Here is a 20,697-nt window from a genome sequence, read left to right as displayed (position 1 = left end):
GATGAAAAAAAAAAGCATGCATGCACTGAAAGTCCTCTGGTTACTGCCACTATGTACACCTAGCAATAACATGCCCAACAAACAATGAGCTGCATACAATTAAAAGATGAAAAATAGTAATAAGGTAATTTCATGCTAATAATGTGCTTTTCTCTGATTTCTTTGCAGCCATCATACATTACTTTTCCAAATCTTCCAAACACATGTTAGATGTCATGTTGCAACTTTTCTCTAATTTCACCCATTAATTTGCTGTTTTTCTGCTTGCAAACATACGTGTACAAACTTCAGATTCTATTCAGTTTCAAACTTCTATTACTACGTTTTATACTGAGCTGCATTTGACGAACTTGCACATTTAGAGCAATGGGAATGGAATAAGAGGGAAAAAATAAATTACAAATTTCAACTCATTTTCTTTGAGTATGGTTGGTCTTTAGTATATAACGGCAAAGGATATTAAGTGCACACACAAATACATTGTAGCACGTAGTGTTTTTACATCTCACATCACTCATGTGACTCAACACTACAAAGCAATTCAAGTCTACACAGTCACATGTCAGAGTGTGGCACTAAGGCCGTGCCTGTTGCAATCCCCTACAAGGACTAGTCTTTGCAAGACAACCTAAATATGGCACAACTATTTTCAACGGCCCATAACTGGTCTATTTGAAGAGAGCCGGTGGCTCATCATGAACAATGTAGATATTAATTGATTTAACGCTTTTGGCATACTGTACATGCTCTTTCTCTCTCCCAATCCTTCTCTTTCTCCCCCCCCCCCCCCCCTCTATTGCCCCCCCCCTCTCTCTCTCTTTCTCTCTGTTTAGCCAGCTTCACAATTACATGAAAATATTTACATTTTTGTCTAAACATACAACTGTATGTGTACAATCATCTTAGTGGAAGCATGCACGCATACACATGCACACATCTGACCTTTACTGTATTTGTCTAAAGATTCCAAATTATCAATGCACTTTACAACCACTACAATAACTCTGCTCGACATTTGGAACATTCCTCAATAAAATGTGGTTTCAGTAAGTTGTACACGTGTATATGTTTTCTTTCCAGCATATTACCAGTACAATGCTGCTTCATTGAAGAACAAATGATTTCACCTGTTATATCTGAAAACAGTACACAAATTGTATCTACAGATCAGAACAGCAGCACCAAACAAGATCAAACATTTCTGAAACTAATGATTTATAGATACCTAGTTATTCACACCTTTAAAAGTTATCCTCTACAATGTACCTCAGCATCAATTTGTAGCTTGAAAATACATTTCAGTATCATAAATGTCTGCTAGACTAATCCAAGAACTAGTATCTGGTGTTAAAAATGATGTCGCAAAATTTCAAAAAGATTTTCAGAGTGCAAGGAAATATATACTGGAGTCTATATTCTGATCACTTTGTCCTTATTTGCATCAAGACTTCAGTATGGACAGGGTGAATTGATCGCAAAATGCCCTTTTCTTTTTCTTTTTAAGGGAGGGGTACCTCCATAAACTGCAAACCACAAAAAAACTTTTAAAACCCTTTTCCTTTCACAGCCTAAATTCTTTTAAAAAAGCAATAATTTCACCTTATTGATCTATAATCTTCAATATTGTGTGTGTCATGACAGTGTGACCATTAATTACTTTGGAATCTGAATAAAGTACGTCACCAGTACTATCCTTTATCACACTGAATTCCTTGTAAAGATAAAGGGCTGAACTACAACTACGACACAACTTTTACAAGTACATTGTACATGAAGACTGCACTAAATCATTGAGATGCTGCCTTTAAACTCAATAAATTTTGCATAAGTACACAATGTATGCCAATATCAAATAAGTAATCTTAAAAAAAAAAAAAGAGAAAGAAACCTCATATACAGTGCCACAACCCACAACGTACAGACATATAACTCTTACATCAATCAACTGTGCAGGAGTATGATACGAAAGAGGGCAAATTATGTAACTACTTGAAGGCTGCCCTCTACAGTGTATGTATACAAACATGAACACGAGGCCCAATGAGTACTGACTTTGCTATTACTAATCACATGATAGTTCCAATCATAATAACAGCTTCAAATAGGTTATACATTGTATGCATGCAGAAGGTGTAAAAGTAACATTCCATGCAGAGTTAATTCCTTGCAAAAGTACATGTATTGTGTCAGCGATAAGTGATTAAAAAGAGCTGAAAAATGTCTACTTACGTCTGCTTCCGAGTCCGTACTGTCGTGGGCAACGATGGCGCCAGACAGGGGCAGCATGGGCTGTCCCATTTTGGCCATGCGGGAAATCAACTTCGCTTTACTGGATGAGGGACTCTAAGAGGTGAGAAAGAACAAACAAACACAAGAATTGAAGCAGCAGTGTGCGACGAGGGCCACAACACAAAACATCACGCACACCAGAACATCTTCGACATGACTCAAATCTTTCACTGGCCTCCAGCCAATTGTGAATTAAAAATACAATTATAAATCCCTCTTGACATTTTGATTGTACACATGACAAAACAGCAATTCTAAGTGTTATTGCAATCAAGGTTGATGCAAAGCAAAGTTGATGTTCAAAGAGTCCAAATATCACACACCCCTTTAGAGGAGAAATGAGGAAGTCTAATATACATATACACAATGGATTGAGTATTTTTTCAACTATTGGACACTCCAGTTCTAAAATTAGTTAAGAACAGTCATTCTGAATGTACGTGTATCCCTACTTTGCGGGAACTAATCCATGCTACCCTCATTGGCCATGACGTCTGTTGAAAACAATCATGACTGAAGAAATAGCAGGCACCATCCATTAAAGCTGTTTACTGCAATGTAAAGTTACTCTATGTGATGTAAAAAAAAATACAGGTGCTATCGATTTTGGAAATTTTAATGTTGTGTAAGCCAGCTTTACAGCATGCAATTGAATGATAAAAAACTATGATAGTGTCTACTTTGGAAATGTCTTCTTTTATCATAAAGAAAGAAACAGTTTCTACAAGATATATCACAACAAACTTAAGCTTCAAACAACCTTCATATTTGATTGGTTATTTGGCTTGAGCAAGTCCACTGTTGTGGTTGGTGGACAAAAGCTACAGCTGTAGCTTGTCAAATTTAAAGGTCGGTTGAAGCTTAAATCTGTCGTGATGTTCTGCTGTAATGAATATAATTTCCATATATTGATACAATGTACATGCATATAATTGAACAAATGTATGAATACGCATAAAAAGATATACTCAAATATACTTACGTAGCATAGGATAATATAAGCAATGACTTTTTTTTTTTTGGAGAAAACTGCCAAATTACACAGAGCTCTATATAACTCTAAACAACAACAATCTGTTGTGACACATCTTTCCCCAACTGATCAGTTATCTGTCTTAGTTGCTACAGGACACATCATGAGTATCGCCAGAGCACAAATCATCCACAGGGTCTCTGTTATTACAACAAAAAATTCACCAATGTGCAAGGTAACCTTAGAAAGGTAAACTTGCAAAATTGTCACAGTTTCTTTTACTTGGGACATGAAACAAAAAAGTTATGTTATTTTGAAATTTCAAATGTTCACAAGACAGTTAGTCTATCTACTGCAATGTTATGAGAATTATACGGCAATGTCATCTCCTCAGAAAAATTGCCTCAGAACTCTTTCATAGGTTGCTTGACAATTGAGTGCCTACATCACTTTTTCTCTGTATACAAATCACTATTGTAAAGTTATCATGAGAACTCCATTATCATTTATGAGCAGGTAAATTAGACTTATAAGGTGACTGGACCTAATTTGCATACATATTGTGCCCAACAGTACTCTTTTGGGAAGAACTGCCAAAATTTATGATTTCAAAACTTTCTCATTCGGTCATTTTGACATGAAAACTTCTACCATTTCTATTTGTTTGATCCCTTCCCATTTACTACTAGTACTATCAAATTAACCCTTTGTTTGCTTTGAGCACCAATTCTGGTACAAAAACAAACAAACCCACAGCCTTGTACATGGTGTGCAAAGGTTAGAGGTTAATGGTTAAAGGGTTAAACACAGAGTGAACTTTCACTTGAACTTTGATCTGTGGAGGCACTTCCATCAGTTGGCTTGCCCTCCCTACTCCAACCAATGTTCATCTCCACATGGTATTTTGGAAAGGAACAGTATGCACTAATTGCTGGATCAGAGAATGTCACAAGCTGACATATGGTTCTTAAATTTTAGCATTTTGGTTGGGGGCATAACGATACTCACTGTTGATAGTTGTGACTCGGAGTTGTTGTTGTGCTTCATTCGACTCTCACTGCAAATAAACACAAAACAGATAAGATTTCATGACAAACTATATCACAGATAGAGAGAGAAAAAAAAAATGAGAGCAGTTTGCAATGATTGAAAGTTGCTATGATTGCAGTTACCATGGTAATGATGCCAATTCTCACATCTGATTGGTTGCTGCATGGCTGCTGCCATAGAAAGTGCAACTATCGCAACCTGTAATTACTATAGAGAGCGATATGAAATGGTGCCCTGGTTGGCCGTAGAACAGAGAAAGAGAATCCTAATGTTTGTAGCTAGTGCTCTGAATATTATGCTTATCTGCAGAAGTACTTTGCCTTGAAATTCTGAAGAGAACTGCTGAGCAATCTTCCTGGAAATGCATAGGAATGTACAGCAAGTGCTGCATAGGTCTTCCATTGGACCTTACTGTTTCAACAGAACTACAAAGTTGTATGTCAAAGACTGCTCAATAGCAATAGGCCAACAGAGTATATTCTTTGTGATTTCCAAAACAACAAAAAATAAGACATAAAATCCCCTCAAATCATTTTACCTGCACAATAGACTATAGACCAAAATCCTTACAAAGTCATTGCAAACTTTTTTTCAGCATTAATCATGTGTGTTTAAAATACATATGTTTATACCAGCATACTATGTTTAAATGTTTTGTATTTCATTGAATTGCTGTACATTTGTTGTATCTGCAAAATTCATGATATAGGAAATAAATTTTACATTTGATTTGGGTTTAGTATTTACAAGGTCATTCTGAAATATCCCCAAAACATGGAAGTCCATTTTTGGACAGGATTCATGACAGCTTGCAATCATAGCAAACACCATAGCAACAAGCACACATCAACAAAGCTTATTGGCTACTGCGACAGTAGTTGCTTGAATGGTACATTTGTTACAATCAGAGTACGTCTTTCATGCTGTGGGATACTAATTTGTGGCTAGAAAAATTTTCTTGAAACTGGGGTACATTGTGGTTACGTTGCTGTGGGCACAGTCAAAAATACAAAGCATTTGAGTCCTACTTGTCGCTTGAAACATCTTTTGACCGGTTGACCTTGGGCGATCCAACTCTCTCTTCTGACCGTGAGGCATCCGTGGCGTCGGAGGACAATGACCCACTCTCTTCTTTTTCTCTGGAGAATTTTAACTGGATGATTAGAAAAAAAAAAGACAAGAAAGAGAAAGAGAATTCAATCACTATAACTTAAAAGAAACATACCAAGAAAGAGAAAGATTTAAAGAGAAAAACAGAAGAGGCACAGGATTGTATGAATGTACAGATTTAAACAGAAAGTAACAGATAATAAGGGGAAAATTGGCAGATTACAGAAAGAGAGAGAGATATATGTAATGAATGTAAAGTAAATATTAGAGACAAATAGATAGACAGGAAGATAGGGAGAAAAAGAGATACAAAGAGCAAAAGAAGGAGAGAAATAGGGAACATGTGTGTGATTCACTGTTCAACTGGGATTCTCTTGATCTTGGAATACAGTGTAGATGTCCTCATATTTTGCGAAATGCATCAATTCCATTTGCAGGCATTCAAAGTACTATTTTATCCATTCATGCGTGACTGTGATATTACTTTTGCAGACAAAACGACCACAAAAGATATCCACTGGATATTGTTTATAAATTTTCAGCCACTATAATTATCAACAGATATCAAACCCTTGAAAATATTAGCCTCATTTTGCTGGTACACAGTATTAACAATAATTTTTTTCTTCTTTTGTTGTTTCATTTTGTATCTTGACCACCTTGAAGACGACCAAAGTCCATGGGCTAGATTCCTCTTTTTAATATTAAGACTATTATGTCTTGGAAACACATATGGAACATATAGCTCTATGTGCCTTCTAGCCTACAAAAGGTTTTCGGGTATCTTCATGTTTGTATTCAATATATATATATATATATATATATATATATATATATATATATATATATATATACATGTACATATATATATATATATATATATATATATATATATATATATATATATATATATGTATATATATATATATACAGGTGGCAAAGAGTTGAATCAATGCTATATCTATTTCAGAATTCATAAATTGTCTTTTTATTACCAAAGCAAAGCTCAGGATACTCTCAACATAGTAAATATACCAGCGTATAACAATATACAGGTAGAAGTAACTGGCTACAGTGATTTCTTTCTTCTTCTTTTTTCTTCTTTCTTTTTTTTTGCATTACTTTAAAGTATACCACTATGAATTTATTGATTGATAGGATAATTCCTTTTTAAACTATAAGAAAATGAAACAACCCACACACCTGATAAATGGCAAGGGAAAAAAGAAAGAAAAAAAATGTGAGAGAAATAGTTTAGATGGAGAGAAGGGAAGGGGGAAGGAATGCCCTAGGTGATATTATAGCTACACAAACTTGTTGCTTTATGATGTGCTTTATCAGCTTAGGCTCCAAAGCTTGTGACCGTGCTAAGAATTGACGGCCAGACACTGACGTCATGCTACCCCAGCGCAATTCCCCAGTGATGACCACATTTCCTCACCTTAACCAAGGGGGTGGGGTGGGGGAAGGGGGGAACTATGCATCACCCACAGGTAAGTCTCACCTAAACCAGAGACTGACGAGTACTATCCATAAGGACTATGTGTACTCTACCTTCAGCGTTTGTTTTCTTACTGCATGTATTGGGCTTTCATTGCGTGCCCGACAGAAGGACCCAAGGGCTTTTAGCATGCTCTCTAACTTGCTAAGACCCTTCTACTGGGCAGACAACGTTATGATGAATCATACATGCACAGTACAAAGAAGTTTGGACCTTACCATTGGCCGGCATAAAACAACCAGGGTATGCTATGTTGCACATATAGCACAGCACAATTTTCATATGGGTAATTCCGTGAAGTTGGGGCACAAAGTGTTACATTTTAGCATAACTCAATACTAATTATGCTATACATATATTCTTTATAGGCTTTACATTTGTATTGAGACCATACATTTTCCTGGAAATTTTGTGCCTTTCAGACTCAATTTTGATGAAGTTATTTAAAAAAAAATGTAACAGTGTCCTGTAGCATCGTGACGTGTCCATGTAGCATCGTGATAGTTAAAAACTGGTCCTAAAAGACAAATTAATGCAATTACCGTGACCAAAATTTGATATAATATGCATAATTACTAGATTAGTCAGATAGCTAAATATCTTAACTTCATTTTCCACAGTTTTACTTTTACAAGAAAATTACACAATGTGTCACTATGCTACACGGTGTCCACCAAATGAAACAAAAAAGGACACCGCGTAGCATCGTAATACATTTTGTAATTTTCTTTTAAAATTAAAACTGTGTACAGGAAATTTAAGATATTTAGCTATCTGACTAATCTAGTAAATATGCATATTGCATCAAATTTTGGTCAAGCTAATTGCCATAATTTGTCTCTTAGAACCAAATGTTAAAATTTCACGATGCTACATGGACACGTCACGATGCTACAGGACACCGTTACATATTGTTTAATAACTTCATCAAAATTGAGTCTGAATGGCACAAAATTTCCAGGAAAATGTGTGCCCTCAATGCAAATGTAAAGCCTACAAACAATAAATGTATAGCATAGTTAATATTGAGTTATGCTGAAATGTATTTTTCAAATATCACGATGCTACATGGACACTGCCCCAACTTCATGGAATTACCCATATACAAGCTATAGTATCAACAATACTATAACGACCGAAATTCACACTTAGTTCAGCTCAAACTAGCTTACATACAAATGTACTTCACAATTTCAGATTCATACTAATTTTGTAATTGAATCTTATAGCTCTGAAGTAAAAAATCTATGCTTGAACACTGGAATTGTTCCCTTCAAAATAGCACTGCAATACTTCTTTTAATCTTTTTGTCAGATATTCTAAAATGATACAGAGTGAGTGACTATTAAACAATACCTACATTAAACATCCACAATGGAATTGGACATTCAAACTGGACCCTGTTATAAATAACCATCTTATAAAACAAACCCCAAATTTACCCAAACTTTTTATAGCTGAATAGACAAATGCACCTTAGTTTAATATAAAAGTCTATTTTTACATTATGAAAGTGATACGTGTGCTAATGACAATGATATAGCAATACAGCATGCATTATATAAACATTAGCTTGGACACACCATGAAACTGACCACAAACTTCTGATAAATGAATAAACATTACACTCTGTGCTAAACTTCAATATACCATGTATTAAACTAGTTACTGTAAGCAACTGACATCATATAAAAGAAGTTGAATTGTAATCAGATTGTGTAATTGTGTACATGAAATATAATGTGCATGGTTATCCAATCATTACAGTCACATCTGGTGTACATTGAGGCTGCAACAAATTAAAGTTTGTCAACTACAAGAAGGAAGCACACAAAAGGGAGGAAAAGACTACATATTACAACTTGTAGATGCAATGTAAGATAATACAAATGTGACTTTCAAAGTCTGTTCTAGTTCTTCACAATGACGCAACGTTGATATGCCATCTTTAATTCTTCTGTGTGCATGAGATATTACAGCAATATAATACATGCACATATATGTCTGAGAATAATTAAAGGTTCATCTCTTGCTCAAACTGTTAATGAAATTTGCTTCTAGCAGCTTGACTTAATGGCATAGGGCCTACAATGTACAATGTATTACAAATAAGACCACATTTTGATCATACAAAAGTGTACCAGGTAGTTAGCTAATGTGGCAAAATTTCATTTGCCATCATAAGAATGAAGATGTTTGTTCATTTCTTCCTGGCATTGATGGAACATTAGCTTTAGTCTGGAGAGCATTTCACTTTCCTACTACCAAACTGGAGACAAGTTAACCTGAAATCAGTCACTTGCTTTCTGGATTTCCCGCGTGAGTGAAGTTTTCTGCACATAGTATTAAAGTGCTTGTAAAATAGAGCTACTGCCTTTAAATGTGATAACTACAGTCCGCATTCCTGCATTCGACATTCTCTAAAACTATTTCTAGCCGCTAGACTGATACATCAAGGCCGAGAACTCACCTACGTTTCTTGGCATGAATGAAGCCTGCTTGGCCTTCCCGCGTTGCAAACCCTGCTTCACCTATTTTCAACTCATTCTACCCCCAAATAGCTCGTCAAGCGTCCAACAAAGACTAACATTGTCACCCTTTCTTCCCGCACAGACATGAACTTCCCTTCTCGAGAAAAAAAAAATCATCAGATCGCTAATTTACGTGCACTTGTACGTGCAATTACACAACTTTCTCCCTACCCCAGCTTCATTCTCCGCTGCACACAGCACCGCATTATTATTATTTCCAGTGTTTCTAAGAGCCGCCTGCTGTGGTAATCCCATAATAACATCCATCCCAGTGGCGAGAAAAGGCAGACAGCTGAAAAGCGAAGAATCGCAGATCTTCCTCTTGTCTTGTCATGGAAAAGAATTAGCGCCGAGAGCTCTTCCGTCTGTCAGCACTAATTTCGAGGATATTCCGAAAATGGGATAATCCTCGCCGATGAATTCGACAGCAGAGACGGAATTTTCGGCGAGAACAGAAGCCGTGCTCGACTTACACAGCTTCTTTTCTTCTACTCTTTCAAGTACCATCATATGATCTTTATGTGTGCAATACACCACTTCCCGTTTAATCAGAAGCCGACTATACGTTAAAAAAAATCACTCACACATCCCTTTTCACACTGTATCTAATAATCTTCCTCAATATCTAATACTTTTCTTTTAAAATTTTTAAAGTTAGGCTATATTCATCCAATTATATCTTTCTTGAATTTTCTTTATTTAATATTGAAATTACTATTCTAATTATACAGTCCCATTCCTACAAAGGAGTATCAACTAAACTGGATATTTACAAAATTTGTTTGAAATTTGTACATGACACTTAACAGCAATGCACAGCCTGGAAATGTAGTGGGTAGCAGGCACTTTTACCCTTGCCTACATCCAGAGACTCCAACCCCAAGCACCTTCTGATCTGGAGATTCTCCCGCCTGAAACCCCTAGCAAACGGGAGGCTCCAAGTTTATGTGTGCGAAGCGCGAAGTTCCTAGGGTTATAGATGCTCTCTGGTACTATCTAAGGCTTATTTTTGCAACATACGATAGCAATAAGTAAGAAATCCTTTCCAACGGGAGACATTGAGCCAGGGCGGGAGAAATTAAATCTCAAACGGGAGAACGGGAGATTTTGCAAAAATGGGTTTTCGGCGGGAGATCTCCCGTCGAAAACGGGAGAGTTGGAGTCTCTGCTACATCGTATGTGCTGATATTCATAGCCATGTGGCTTTAATACACATTCATTGAGCAATGAAGAGCTGGGAGCATTAAGTAGGTTCTATATACAAATTTGTACGTGTGTTGTTTCCATTTCTTTGTGTAGATTACATGTAGATGTAGCTACCCACAATTGTACTTCTCTTTCCCAAGAGCATCTATTCATAGTGCATACTGGATCAAGATTCAAAGACAAAAGAAGACATTGTCTTTTGACATGTCAAGATCTATGAGAGGTATCATTTTCACTATACAAAGGTCATCACATTCAAAGAAGAGTTATATTGGAGAGAGAATGCTTTTTATAGCAAGCACTATCATCATTATGTTTCTTTGAACACCATTTTCAAATTATTCTTTAATATACAATGTAATTATGATAATGAGTACTTCTACTGTGATATTCTGAGGTGCAATTTTGATTGTCCACAGTGTATAAGCATGGTAGGAATGTTACTTACCTTTTTGATTTCTACATCAAAAAGGAGCGTTGAGTTGGGCGGTATCCTGGATCCCAGTCCTTTCTTTCCGTAGGCTTGCGCGGGCGGCACGACGAGTAACCGCCGCCCATTTTTCTTCATCCCCACCACGCCTTCTTCCCAGCCCTGCAGGTGGCGACAAGAAAATACCCACAATGCATCAGAACCTGTTATTCAATACTCAAGATTACACAAGAAGTGATCTGCTTCATACTATGATAACAATATCACTTTGTAGAACACTCACTCCTTCAGCACCAAGCATACCTTTCCTAAGACACAACACGTGATTGAGAATGTCCATGAGGAATGCTGGCCCACAAAAGAATATATGGTTAAAGACCACTACTGACATAATGGCACAAAATGTCATTGAAATTTCAAAAGCAACATCACTTTGTACGGCTGAACATAGTGATAGCTTTCAAGTTGGAAAATTACACATGTATACATGTACGTTGCACTGCTTTATACTTGAGTGTCTTTTTTTAAAGATATATTCACATATCTTCAAGAAACTCACCATGACAGCTTTCACAGATTAGTGAACAATCACAATTAAATATGAAACAGGCTCGTTGGGGTAAAGTAAGATTTGGTTATCCGCATCTCGTGCATCTAGAATTCATGCCAACAAAACCGACACACTCGCAGAAATGAATGGTCATCCAACCGCAGCGCACATTCCCACGGTGTAAAAAGTGTTCTCAGGAATGGGTAAAGGAAGCAAGAGGCAGCATCTTTGCGCAGTAGGAAGGAAGAAAAGACGTGTCTGTTTTGCTTCGTGGAACTCACACTGTCTGGGTGAGAGATACTTGGGATGCTATGGGGTGTATCGAGGATTAAGACCAGGGATACTAGTTGTTATATTGCTACCGCCGTGGTCAAGTGACATTCCCCACAGGTATTCACAGTCACACCATAATAAGTCTGGGTGTCGGTCGGTCGGTTGGGTGGGGTCGTCCTTGGCGTCAGGCTGCGTTTAGTCGCGGGAAGCCATTGCACCTTGTATTGTGGCTCTTAAAGGTAAGGTAAGGAGACATCATTTGCGGTGACATGACATTTGTTCCTGCGACAATTGCTCTGGTCTTATTTTTTCAAAGGACTTAAGGTTAGGGTTAGGGTTGTGATAGGGTTTTACATTGTGTAGGTCAAGTTTAGCACGAGGATTAGGTTTACGTTTGTGGGTAGAATTTATGTTTGGCTTAGTGTGCAGATATTTCACGGGAGCAAGTTAAAGTGTATACCCAAATGTTTCCTTGGAGGGCAGGGCATGGTATGCCTCAACTAAAAAAAAGGAACTCAACAACAACAACCAAGAAGTCAAGGGCTGAAAGAAGCTTGAAGTATAAACACATCCAGCAAGCATACCAGTAATCCATTCACCCTTCTCAGGTTTACATCAATGCAAAGAGAAGTCAATTTCCATCTTGGGGAATCCTGAGCTTGGAGTCACCGCCAGAAGTTTTGCTTGATAGCAACATGCGGAAGATTTAGAAACTTCTCTTTCAGCGGAAGACTGCCATCGCTATGAGGTGACTGGTGGACCGCATTTCAGTGAAGGGAGAGACAGGCAGAAAGAGAAAATAGACTTGCTGAAAGAGAATAGGGCTTTCACAATTCAAGAATGGTTTATATGATATTGATTCAAATATCGTCTTCTGATGAGGTCATGTTTCCATTTAGTCACCCATGTACCACGTAAAACAAGATCGAGTTTGCAGTGATGGGAGGCAAAAACAATATTGTCAGGATCCCCACAAAAGCAAGAAGATTTGGATGAGGATAGAGAATCAAAATCATTTTGACTATTAACGTCAAAGCGTACTGAGTAGACATCATTTCATTGACAATAAGGAAAATGAAGAGAATGAATGCTCAATGTTTTGGTAAGAGAGTAAACTAAGAATAAAGTGAACACTCTGTTGACCTGTACACTATCTTGAACCAGTGCTCTTCTACACAAATCTCAAAATCATACTGTGGTTTCCCATTCCTTTCTGTCGCAATAATAGCTTTCACATTGGACTTACAGGTCAGGTTTGACAGAAACACCTGCACAGAATTAATCAGCAATGTCAAGACTCCGTAAAAGTCAATCAAATGTCATACTGTATAATCTGTTATTTTCGTGAATTTCACCAATCACCGTTGGTCCGCAAATTTAACAACACACGAAAACGTGGCCATGCGCTAGGATAATAGAGCATTTACAATATCATCAGCATCAATATGCGACAACAATATCTCGCGAAAAGATCCGTGACCACCTCATTCGCAAAAATATCTGTTAGTAAAAATAGCAGCTTATCATATAGTAATAACATCATTGCTTTGTTTCTATGGAGACTGTCAATTTCCCTTCAGAAAGAGAAGCCATTCGAATTAGGCCTACATTGTATATCATAATAGCACAGCCTTTAATTGCTGCCTTTTAATTCAAGAACTGAAGCTTCCTCTCTGCCCTAAGTTGCCCCACCCCCAAGAAAATATATTCTTGGCAAGCGACCACAACACTTCCTTATATCCGCAAGAACCATTGAACTAATCCTATTGATTGCCTCTAGCACTGACAACAAAGCATATTGTATACGCCTTGTATTTTATGTGGGTTTTTTTTTCACGAATTTCTTTTTCTTCTTTTGCTCCTTGCAAATTGAAAAACACATGAAAATATCAACTCTGATGCTGACGTGAATGCGACATGCACGCATATATTTCTCCATTCATTACTGTACGCCAAGATCACAAATTTAACCACCCATGAAAGTGCTGGGAAGTGCTGATTCACAAAAGATCAAACTCACTAACTTACATGGCTACATCATACAGAAAGTCTTGCACTTTGCCCTTACGTACTGTAGAGCTACTTATTTTGTAAACCAGTTTGAAGTCAATCTTCAGATATTAACCCGTTCAATACGGGAACCTGGTGGCCTGTGTATTAAGTCAATGGGGATTTCAGAATTTAGTATGGAATGGGTTAAAATATCAATTTTCAAGTACAGCATTGAATTAAAAATATGATATTACTGATCTGAATGAAAGTTGATACCAGGCTGCCTGTCACCCACACACATACCTTAAATCTGTGACTCAAGAGGGACTCAAGAAGAAAAGTGCATTATGAGGAGGCAAGAATTATATGAGGCATGGTTCGATGTGAATTATAGTCATGAGATTGAAATTGCTAATAGCAACATCCATCCTTCCAAGAACTTCTTGTAATAGATGAAAAACAAATTTGAAAAAGAAAAAAAAAATATCTGACACAACCCTGGCCATCTTGGCATTCCTTTCACAATCCTCACTCGGGGAGCCTTGCAGATTTAAGGGAGTGACTTAAAAATAAGGCTCGGCTCCCAGCAAAACCTTGTACCCAAGCCCGTTAAGGATCAGCACGAATATTCATCCCCCTCTACTCCCCATACTGACATGTGTCTTAGTCGCGATTAGAAAATGTGCAATTTCCCCCACGAATGTCATCCGCTAATCGACACTTCCTGTAGCCAATAGGAGAAGCCCAATAGGAGAAGCCCTAAAGGCAGTCTAAATTTACTCCCTGTGGCGAAGTGGAGGGAGTGTGTTCAACAATGCATGAAACACAAATACACACACACACACACACACACACACACACACACACACACATGCGCACATAGCAATTATTAGTAGAAGCAACAGCAACATGCAGGGAGCAACTGTATTTTGTTCACTGAATGGAAACCTCATACAGCTACAGATCGAGCTGACGGCAAACATGAGTCTCCTGTCATAATCAAATTATTTATCACATTAAACTACAATACCTTGCGACAATATGCTAACATGGATAAAAGTTTTAATTGCTTTTATCATCTTTTAGTAAAAGAACAGTTACCACAATGAGAAATTTATTTTCAATGTCAATTGATGGCAAAATGTCTTGGAAAATACAAGCAGAAAATCAGAAATACGATGTACAACCTTAGGAATTGTATGACCCTTGAAAGAAAAACTGTCACATCTTTTTTTTTGTAAGCTTTCATCATTGGATGCTGAAATAATTCTTGCAGTCATGGGATTTTGATGTCACCATAGTATTATAGAAATACAGTGTACACTTTCAATAGTTCTGCTTATGACATGTCACAAATGTCACTATTTATCTGGTGGCATAATATTCTCTGACTCAAGATCTGATCAGATCTCAGATCAAGATGCATACTGTATGCATTCTTGATGAGTATACTGTGAAAGTTGACATTCTTGTAAGATTTTTTTTTTTTTTTACATGCTCTGCCAGATAAGATGAATGTTTCATGATTTTAATTTTGTGGGCAGTCACAACAATTGAACGACTACAAGTACCTCAGACAGCTTACTGCTCCCACAGCTTAAGCAGGATATATATTGTACAACTGTAATATAAAAAGGGAATTGGTCTGCATTATGCCAGCAGATTGACCTATACTACAGAACTGGTAAATACGTAGAAAGAATACTACAAATAACAGAGATATAAAATAATGTTAAATACATGTATAACAAGCAAACAATTGATCACATTAAAGCAAAAAATTTGCATGCTTTTTATTTTTGCACTTGTTTCACATCAGGAGAAATTTCACCTTTTACAGTGCTCGTATATTTTCCAGCATAAAAAGGAATTAAGGAAGTTAGGGCCATAAGGCAGCACAAGACACTGAAGAAAATTCCAATCCTTTCTGATTTTGAGTAAAGTGTTGATGTACTGTAAGTACAACCTCAATTACATTTTTGTACATTGTATGTTATAATCAAATGACCTATGATTGGTGTCTGCTGTGAATATTTTGCCCAGTTGGTCTGATTTGGATTGAATTCAACATACTGTCCCATCTTGGGAGTAGATTTTTCTATTTACAGTAGTGGTACTATATATTGTAACAGGGAATGGTAATCTATAACTTTCATTTTACACTATTTCCTCGTACTTGGACAATCTGGTTGCTGACATTTCTTAAAATCCCATGGTAATAGCAGTAGAAAATCTTACATATTGGGTTGCTGCTTGTAGTGGGAGTTGTAGAAGCCCCCTGGGATTACAATAGGAAGCAATGGTAGCATAGGTAATGGTAACAGCAGAAGTAGTAGAAATTTGAAAGATGTAGTAAAAGAACAGTAATAATAGTTTGTGATGAGCACGCGGTAACAATTACAAATAGAAGTACATGTCACAATACAGTAGTAAAGGTCTGTCCGTCATCTAATGTTATATGTCACATTTTTGTCTTAAATCGTTAGTACAGTTGTATAAGTGCACGTATGTGTATGTAAAACACAGCAGTCACCATAATTCATTGCATGGCTTAGCAAGGCAGAGTAGCGAAAGTCATGTGATCTGTAGGAAACCAGATATGCACCTGGGTATATGTGAATACACACGTACAGAGATCGGAATACAAGACGAACATGAAGTTGCAAGAGTCACATGACCATCTCCGGGTAATCACAGTCGTGTGCCGAGGGATTACCGCTACATCGCTCCGCAAATGGGGGGAGCGTTGAATCATTTGGTATGATGGTGCAGAATAGCATAATCCTATGATCATACTTAATCAGTACTGCTCTTGGGATTCTGTCCCCCCCCCCCCCACTTCTCAAAAGGGTGAATGAGAAATGGTGGAGGTACAGTGTACCTGAGGTGGAGAATGAAGGGGGTGAGTGAGGGGAAGGTGATAAAAGGGAAAGGGTATGCAAACTGATTGACTGAATGAAATGGTTTATTCACCAACAGGGAAATCCATCAATGGTAGCCTCTAGATCAAACTATTGTTTTCCACTTAAAAGAAAAGTTAAATTCAAATCAAAGCACGTCCAGCAAAGATAATATAAATCCAGGGGATGTATGTATCAATGACAATACATACACATTGTACAAATTATCATTCAAAATGATACAATATCAAGTCAATCCACAAGGTGAAATAATGAGTTCTACAGAAATATTGGGGTAGGAGAAAATGATGAGGAAGAAGAAGAATGATGTGGGATGAAAAGTGTAATACCTGAATTTCAAGGCCATCTTGGTAGAGAAGAAGACAAGGATAAACACAGATAATGATTGTATGAGGAAGAATTGGAGTGTTCCCCAAATAGAGTGGGCTGGTGAAAGGGTTATGGCATGCTTCATTCAGTCGTTGGAGGCTGAAATATGTGATACCATGGGGGTATCAAGTGTCATGGGGCACATCCTATATGGTGTGTACAATTTGTAGCTTCGATGTGCTGGATTATTGGTGAAGGTTACGAAAAGTGCAAAGAGTCATCTATGAACTCATTCTGCATACATCTAAAGCCTGAAAACTTGCATCATACTACATATGTATTTTGTCAAGGAAGGCAATGACGGAAGAACACACTGACAGAATACAAACATCACATCCCAGATCTCTTTCATGTAACTGAATATGCCCTAAAGACTCGTGTTTTCTTGGTCCATTCCATGGCATGCTATCATACTTGAAAGTGTTCAGAAAGAGACCAGCCACAGACATCTTGTTCACATTCTCACAGAAGCATGCTCTGCAAGAACTATAAAACACAACAGAGCTCATCTGTAGCCAAATAACAGTCTCCTCTTCTTCTGTTTTTTTTTTCCAAGTTGCACTCAGACATACAATTTGTAGCTTGTGCAGACCCTGATGTAAGTCTCAAGGAAGATGATGGTTTCAAATGTGCATCAGATGTCCTAATTAATAGAAAGGGTTGAAAAACCAGAGGTCTTTGTTTTGTTCGTTACTGCACCAAATGGTCAAAGATGGCATAGAGTGTACATACTTACATTTGGCCTAGATTTTTGAGCAAGACCAAATCACACAAAAAAGGTCATTCACTTTAACATAACATATTACGAACTGAGAGAATAGAATATTGTATCATGGGTACAGATCAACACAGAGCAAAACAAAAAGCACAACAAAACAAAACAAGTACAGGTGGTTCTGGTGTAAGAGAGGAGATGACCTGCCTGGTAGGTGTGATGGCTTGTTTTTGCTATTCTTTAATGAAAATTATGAAGTCAAGTGAGGACATTTTACCTTGATCACTTTTCCCTTGCCGATCTTGAAGCGGAATGGCTTGTCCACACTTGTGTTACTGTCAAATACCTGCAGAGATACATGGATTAACAAATGAAGAATAATAGTAAAATGTGAATGCAGTCTATTACTCCAATTCCAATGACATCATTATAAAACATTCACGAACTGAACATTCTTTATCTATGTCAGAGTCTTCCTCAGTCTGTTTTTCTGTCTTTCTTTATTTCTCTCTATCTATTCTTTTCTGGTAATCACAAGAAATATCACTCAAGATGATTACTGTAAAAGTGAAAATTTTCGCGGTGTCGAAATCTTCGCGCATTTCGCACAACCTGAAACTAGCACAAAAATAAAAGCACGTAAATATTTTTGTTTGCCATGTGTTCCAGTAGTTGATGCCTTGATTCTGTGGAATTAAAAACATGCGAAACTCATCTTATCCGGCCGAGCGTGAAAAATTAGTTGCGCGAAAATATCCACTTTTACAGTCATACATATCGTTGCTGGGGTGACAAGACCTTGTATATGAAATTTTAATGAAAATGACTTTTTTTGGATTAATGGTCAAACAATGGGATAAGTGATGTCCTGTCCAAATCCTAAATGTCTTACTCCAAAAATGAAGCCACCACGGCATGTCAAAGGAAAGGCTATCCCATTCGCTATAGTGCTTTGGCCGCCATGTTTTTTGGCTCTCCTGAACATTTGACATTTTGTAGATACAAGGTCTTGTCGCCCCAGCGACGATATGTACTTCCATCTGCACCATAACCTTGAAAAAGCAATTAGGCAGAGAGATGAATGATACACTTCTGTAATCTAACAAAACTACTAGAGAACTAGGTTACACTTTGTTTAATATTACCCCTTAAAAAATGTACAAAAATTATTAGTATACTGAAAACCATAAGAACTATGGATGCAGCAAAATCAACCAAATAAATTCCAATCTAGCCAAGACTTATAGTTACTCACATCACCAAAGGACCTGCCATGGTAGAGCCAGCCTGTGTACTTGACCTCTACCGAGTCCCCGTTCTGGACCGCATCCCCCAGGCCAATGGTCAGATCCTGGAAGACCAGACTCTTGGCCACTCCTCCTGCGCTGTTGACCTTTGCCAAACCGACCTTGGGTTGGAAAAGAGAAATGGAATATTTTTCAAATGTATGAACACTTGTTGGCATTGGATCATGGACGTCCTCCTCAGAGTCAGTTTAGAGCAGTCCAATTTGCATTGCATTTTCAATATAGAATAATAAACAACATTTAACAAAGTGCTGGCATAATCATATGAATTAAATGTATATCCATCAATACACATTATATGAAATACAATTGTAGGAAAAACATATAATGTCAAGATCTATAGAAAGCAATGTCACAGGCATTGAAGGTATACCAGCGGAATGAGCACTTCAAATAAAATTTTGTGAAAATTACTAGAAATGCACGGATCATCTTCTCAATAAGAGCTTGACTAGGAAGCTGGCCCAAGATAATGATACCTCATAAAACAGACTGTCAGAATGTAAATTATAAATCTAGCCACTCACAGAGTGAAGAGCAATAAAAAGAGTGTACAGTGAGGTGAGGTGTGGCTATGAACACCATATTATCAGGCCTGATGGAACATTTCCACAAAGTCAATGACTACCAATCTGTTACCTATCTTTTTCTTTGATACATTTTATTCCAATTGTCTCAATTCTGAGAGATTTATGATAACCACTCACCTGTTTCGCAAAATCAATGGCATTTTGCTCCGATTCAAACATTATTGACCAGTTCTGCCTCTGTTCATCGTAAAAAGTTGCATAGTTGTTTGCTTGTACCTGGCAGAATGAGAATAAAAACAATAAAAACAAATCAAACAACAGTAATCATCTTGCATCCAATACTTTGAAATGTCCTTAAAGTGCAATTACACATCATGATAAAGTTAGCCTAACAAACAGAGTAAAATCACATGGACAAAATGGTAGAGGTTTAAAACAAAAACCAGACCCAAAATTAGAAAATTATGAAATTTTGCAGTCTGAGGTTTTCGCAAAAATTCATCACAACCACAGAATAACTGGAAGAAGTGATGATGCCTTCACCTCCCAAGTCTTTAAATGACCTGAACGGAAATCTTGAACATAAATCTGTCTTGTCAACTTATTTAAGGGAGTCCCCTCCATTTCTGACAGCCTACTTTAATTACCCAGTATTTACATGTAACACAACTTTAATGTATTCCTCCTGAGTTTACTTTAAATTTTACTACTTTAATCATTCAAAAATTTACTTACAGATACACTGTATATTAGAAATACTTTGTCGTAATATACTTATGTTGTGTTTATGACTATGTATGATTCTGCTGAAAATGAAAAATTAAACAAATTTAAATACATGAAATGGAAGAAAAAAATCACTAGGAAACTTAATTCTCTGACACAGAATAGATGAGAATAAGGTGTATTCTTCGTATCAAATATGTAACCTGTGATAAACTAGCAGATTA

General features: G+C 37.1%; 1 protein-coding gene across 1 annotated transcript in view; it reads right to left on the bottom strand.

Moving 5' to 3' along the window:
• Positions 1-20,697, bottom strand: part of LOC139708012 (FK506-binding protein 15-like) — a 144,650-nt gene that overhangs the window by 53,355 nt on the left and 70,598 nt on the right. Inside the window, exons 6-12 of the mRNA XM_071620003.1 lie at positions 19,925-20,023; positions 19,166-19,318; positions 18,188-18,256; positions 11,109-11,252; positions 5,341-5,465; positions 4,271-4,319; positions 2,230-2,343 (exon numbers count right to left, since the gene is read on the bottom strand). Coding sequence (XP_071476104.1) covers positions 2,230-2,343; positions 4,271-4,319; positions 5,341-5,465; positions 11,109-11,252; positions 18,188-18,256; positions 19,166-19,318; positions 19,925-20,023 — 753 coding nt within the window. The remainder of the gene's footprint in view (positions 1-2,229; positions 2,344-4,270; positions 4,320-5,340; positions 5,466-11,108; positions 11,253-18,187; positions 18,257-19,165; positions 19,319-19,924; positions 20,024-20,697) is intronic.

This window comes from Diadema antillarum, unplaced genomic scaffold, assembly GCF_040938485.1.
Source record: "Diadema antillarum isolate AM-2024a unplaced genomic scaffold, OU_Dant_1.0 seq00001293_RagTag, whole genome shotgun sequence".
NCBI lineage: Eukaryota > Metazoa > Echinodermata > Echinoidea > Diadematoida > Diadematidae > Diadema > Diadema antillarum.
The sequence above is the reverse complement of the archived record's forward strand: the minus strand, read 5'-3'. Positions and strand labels throughout refer to the sequence as shown.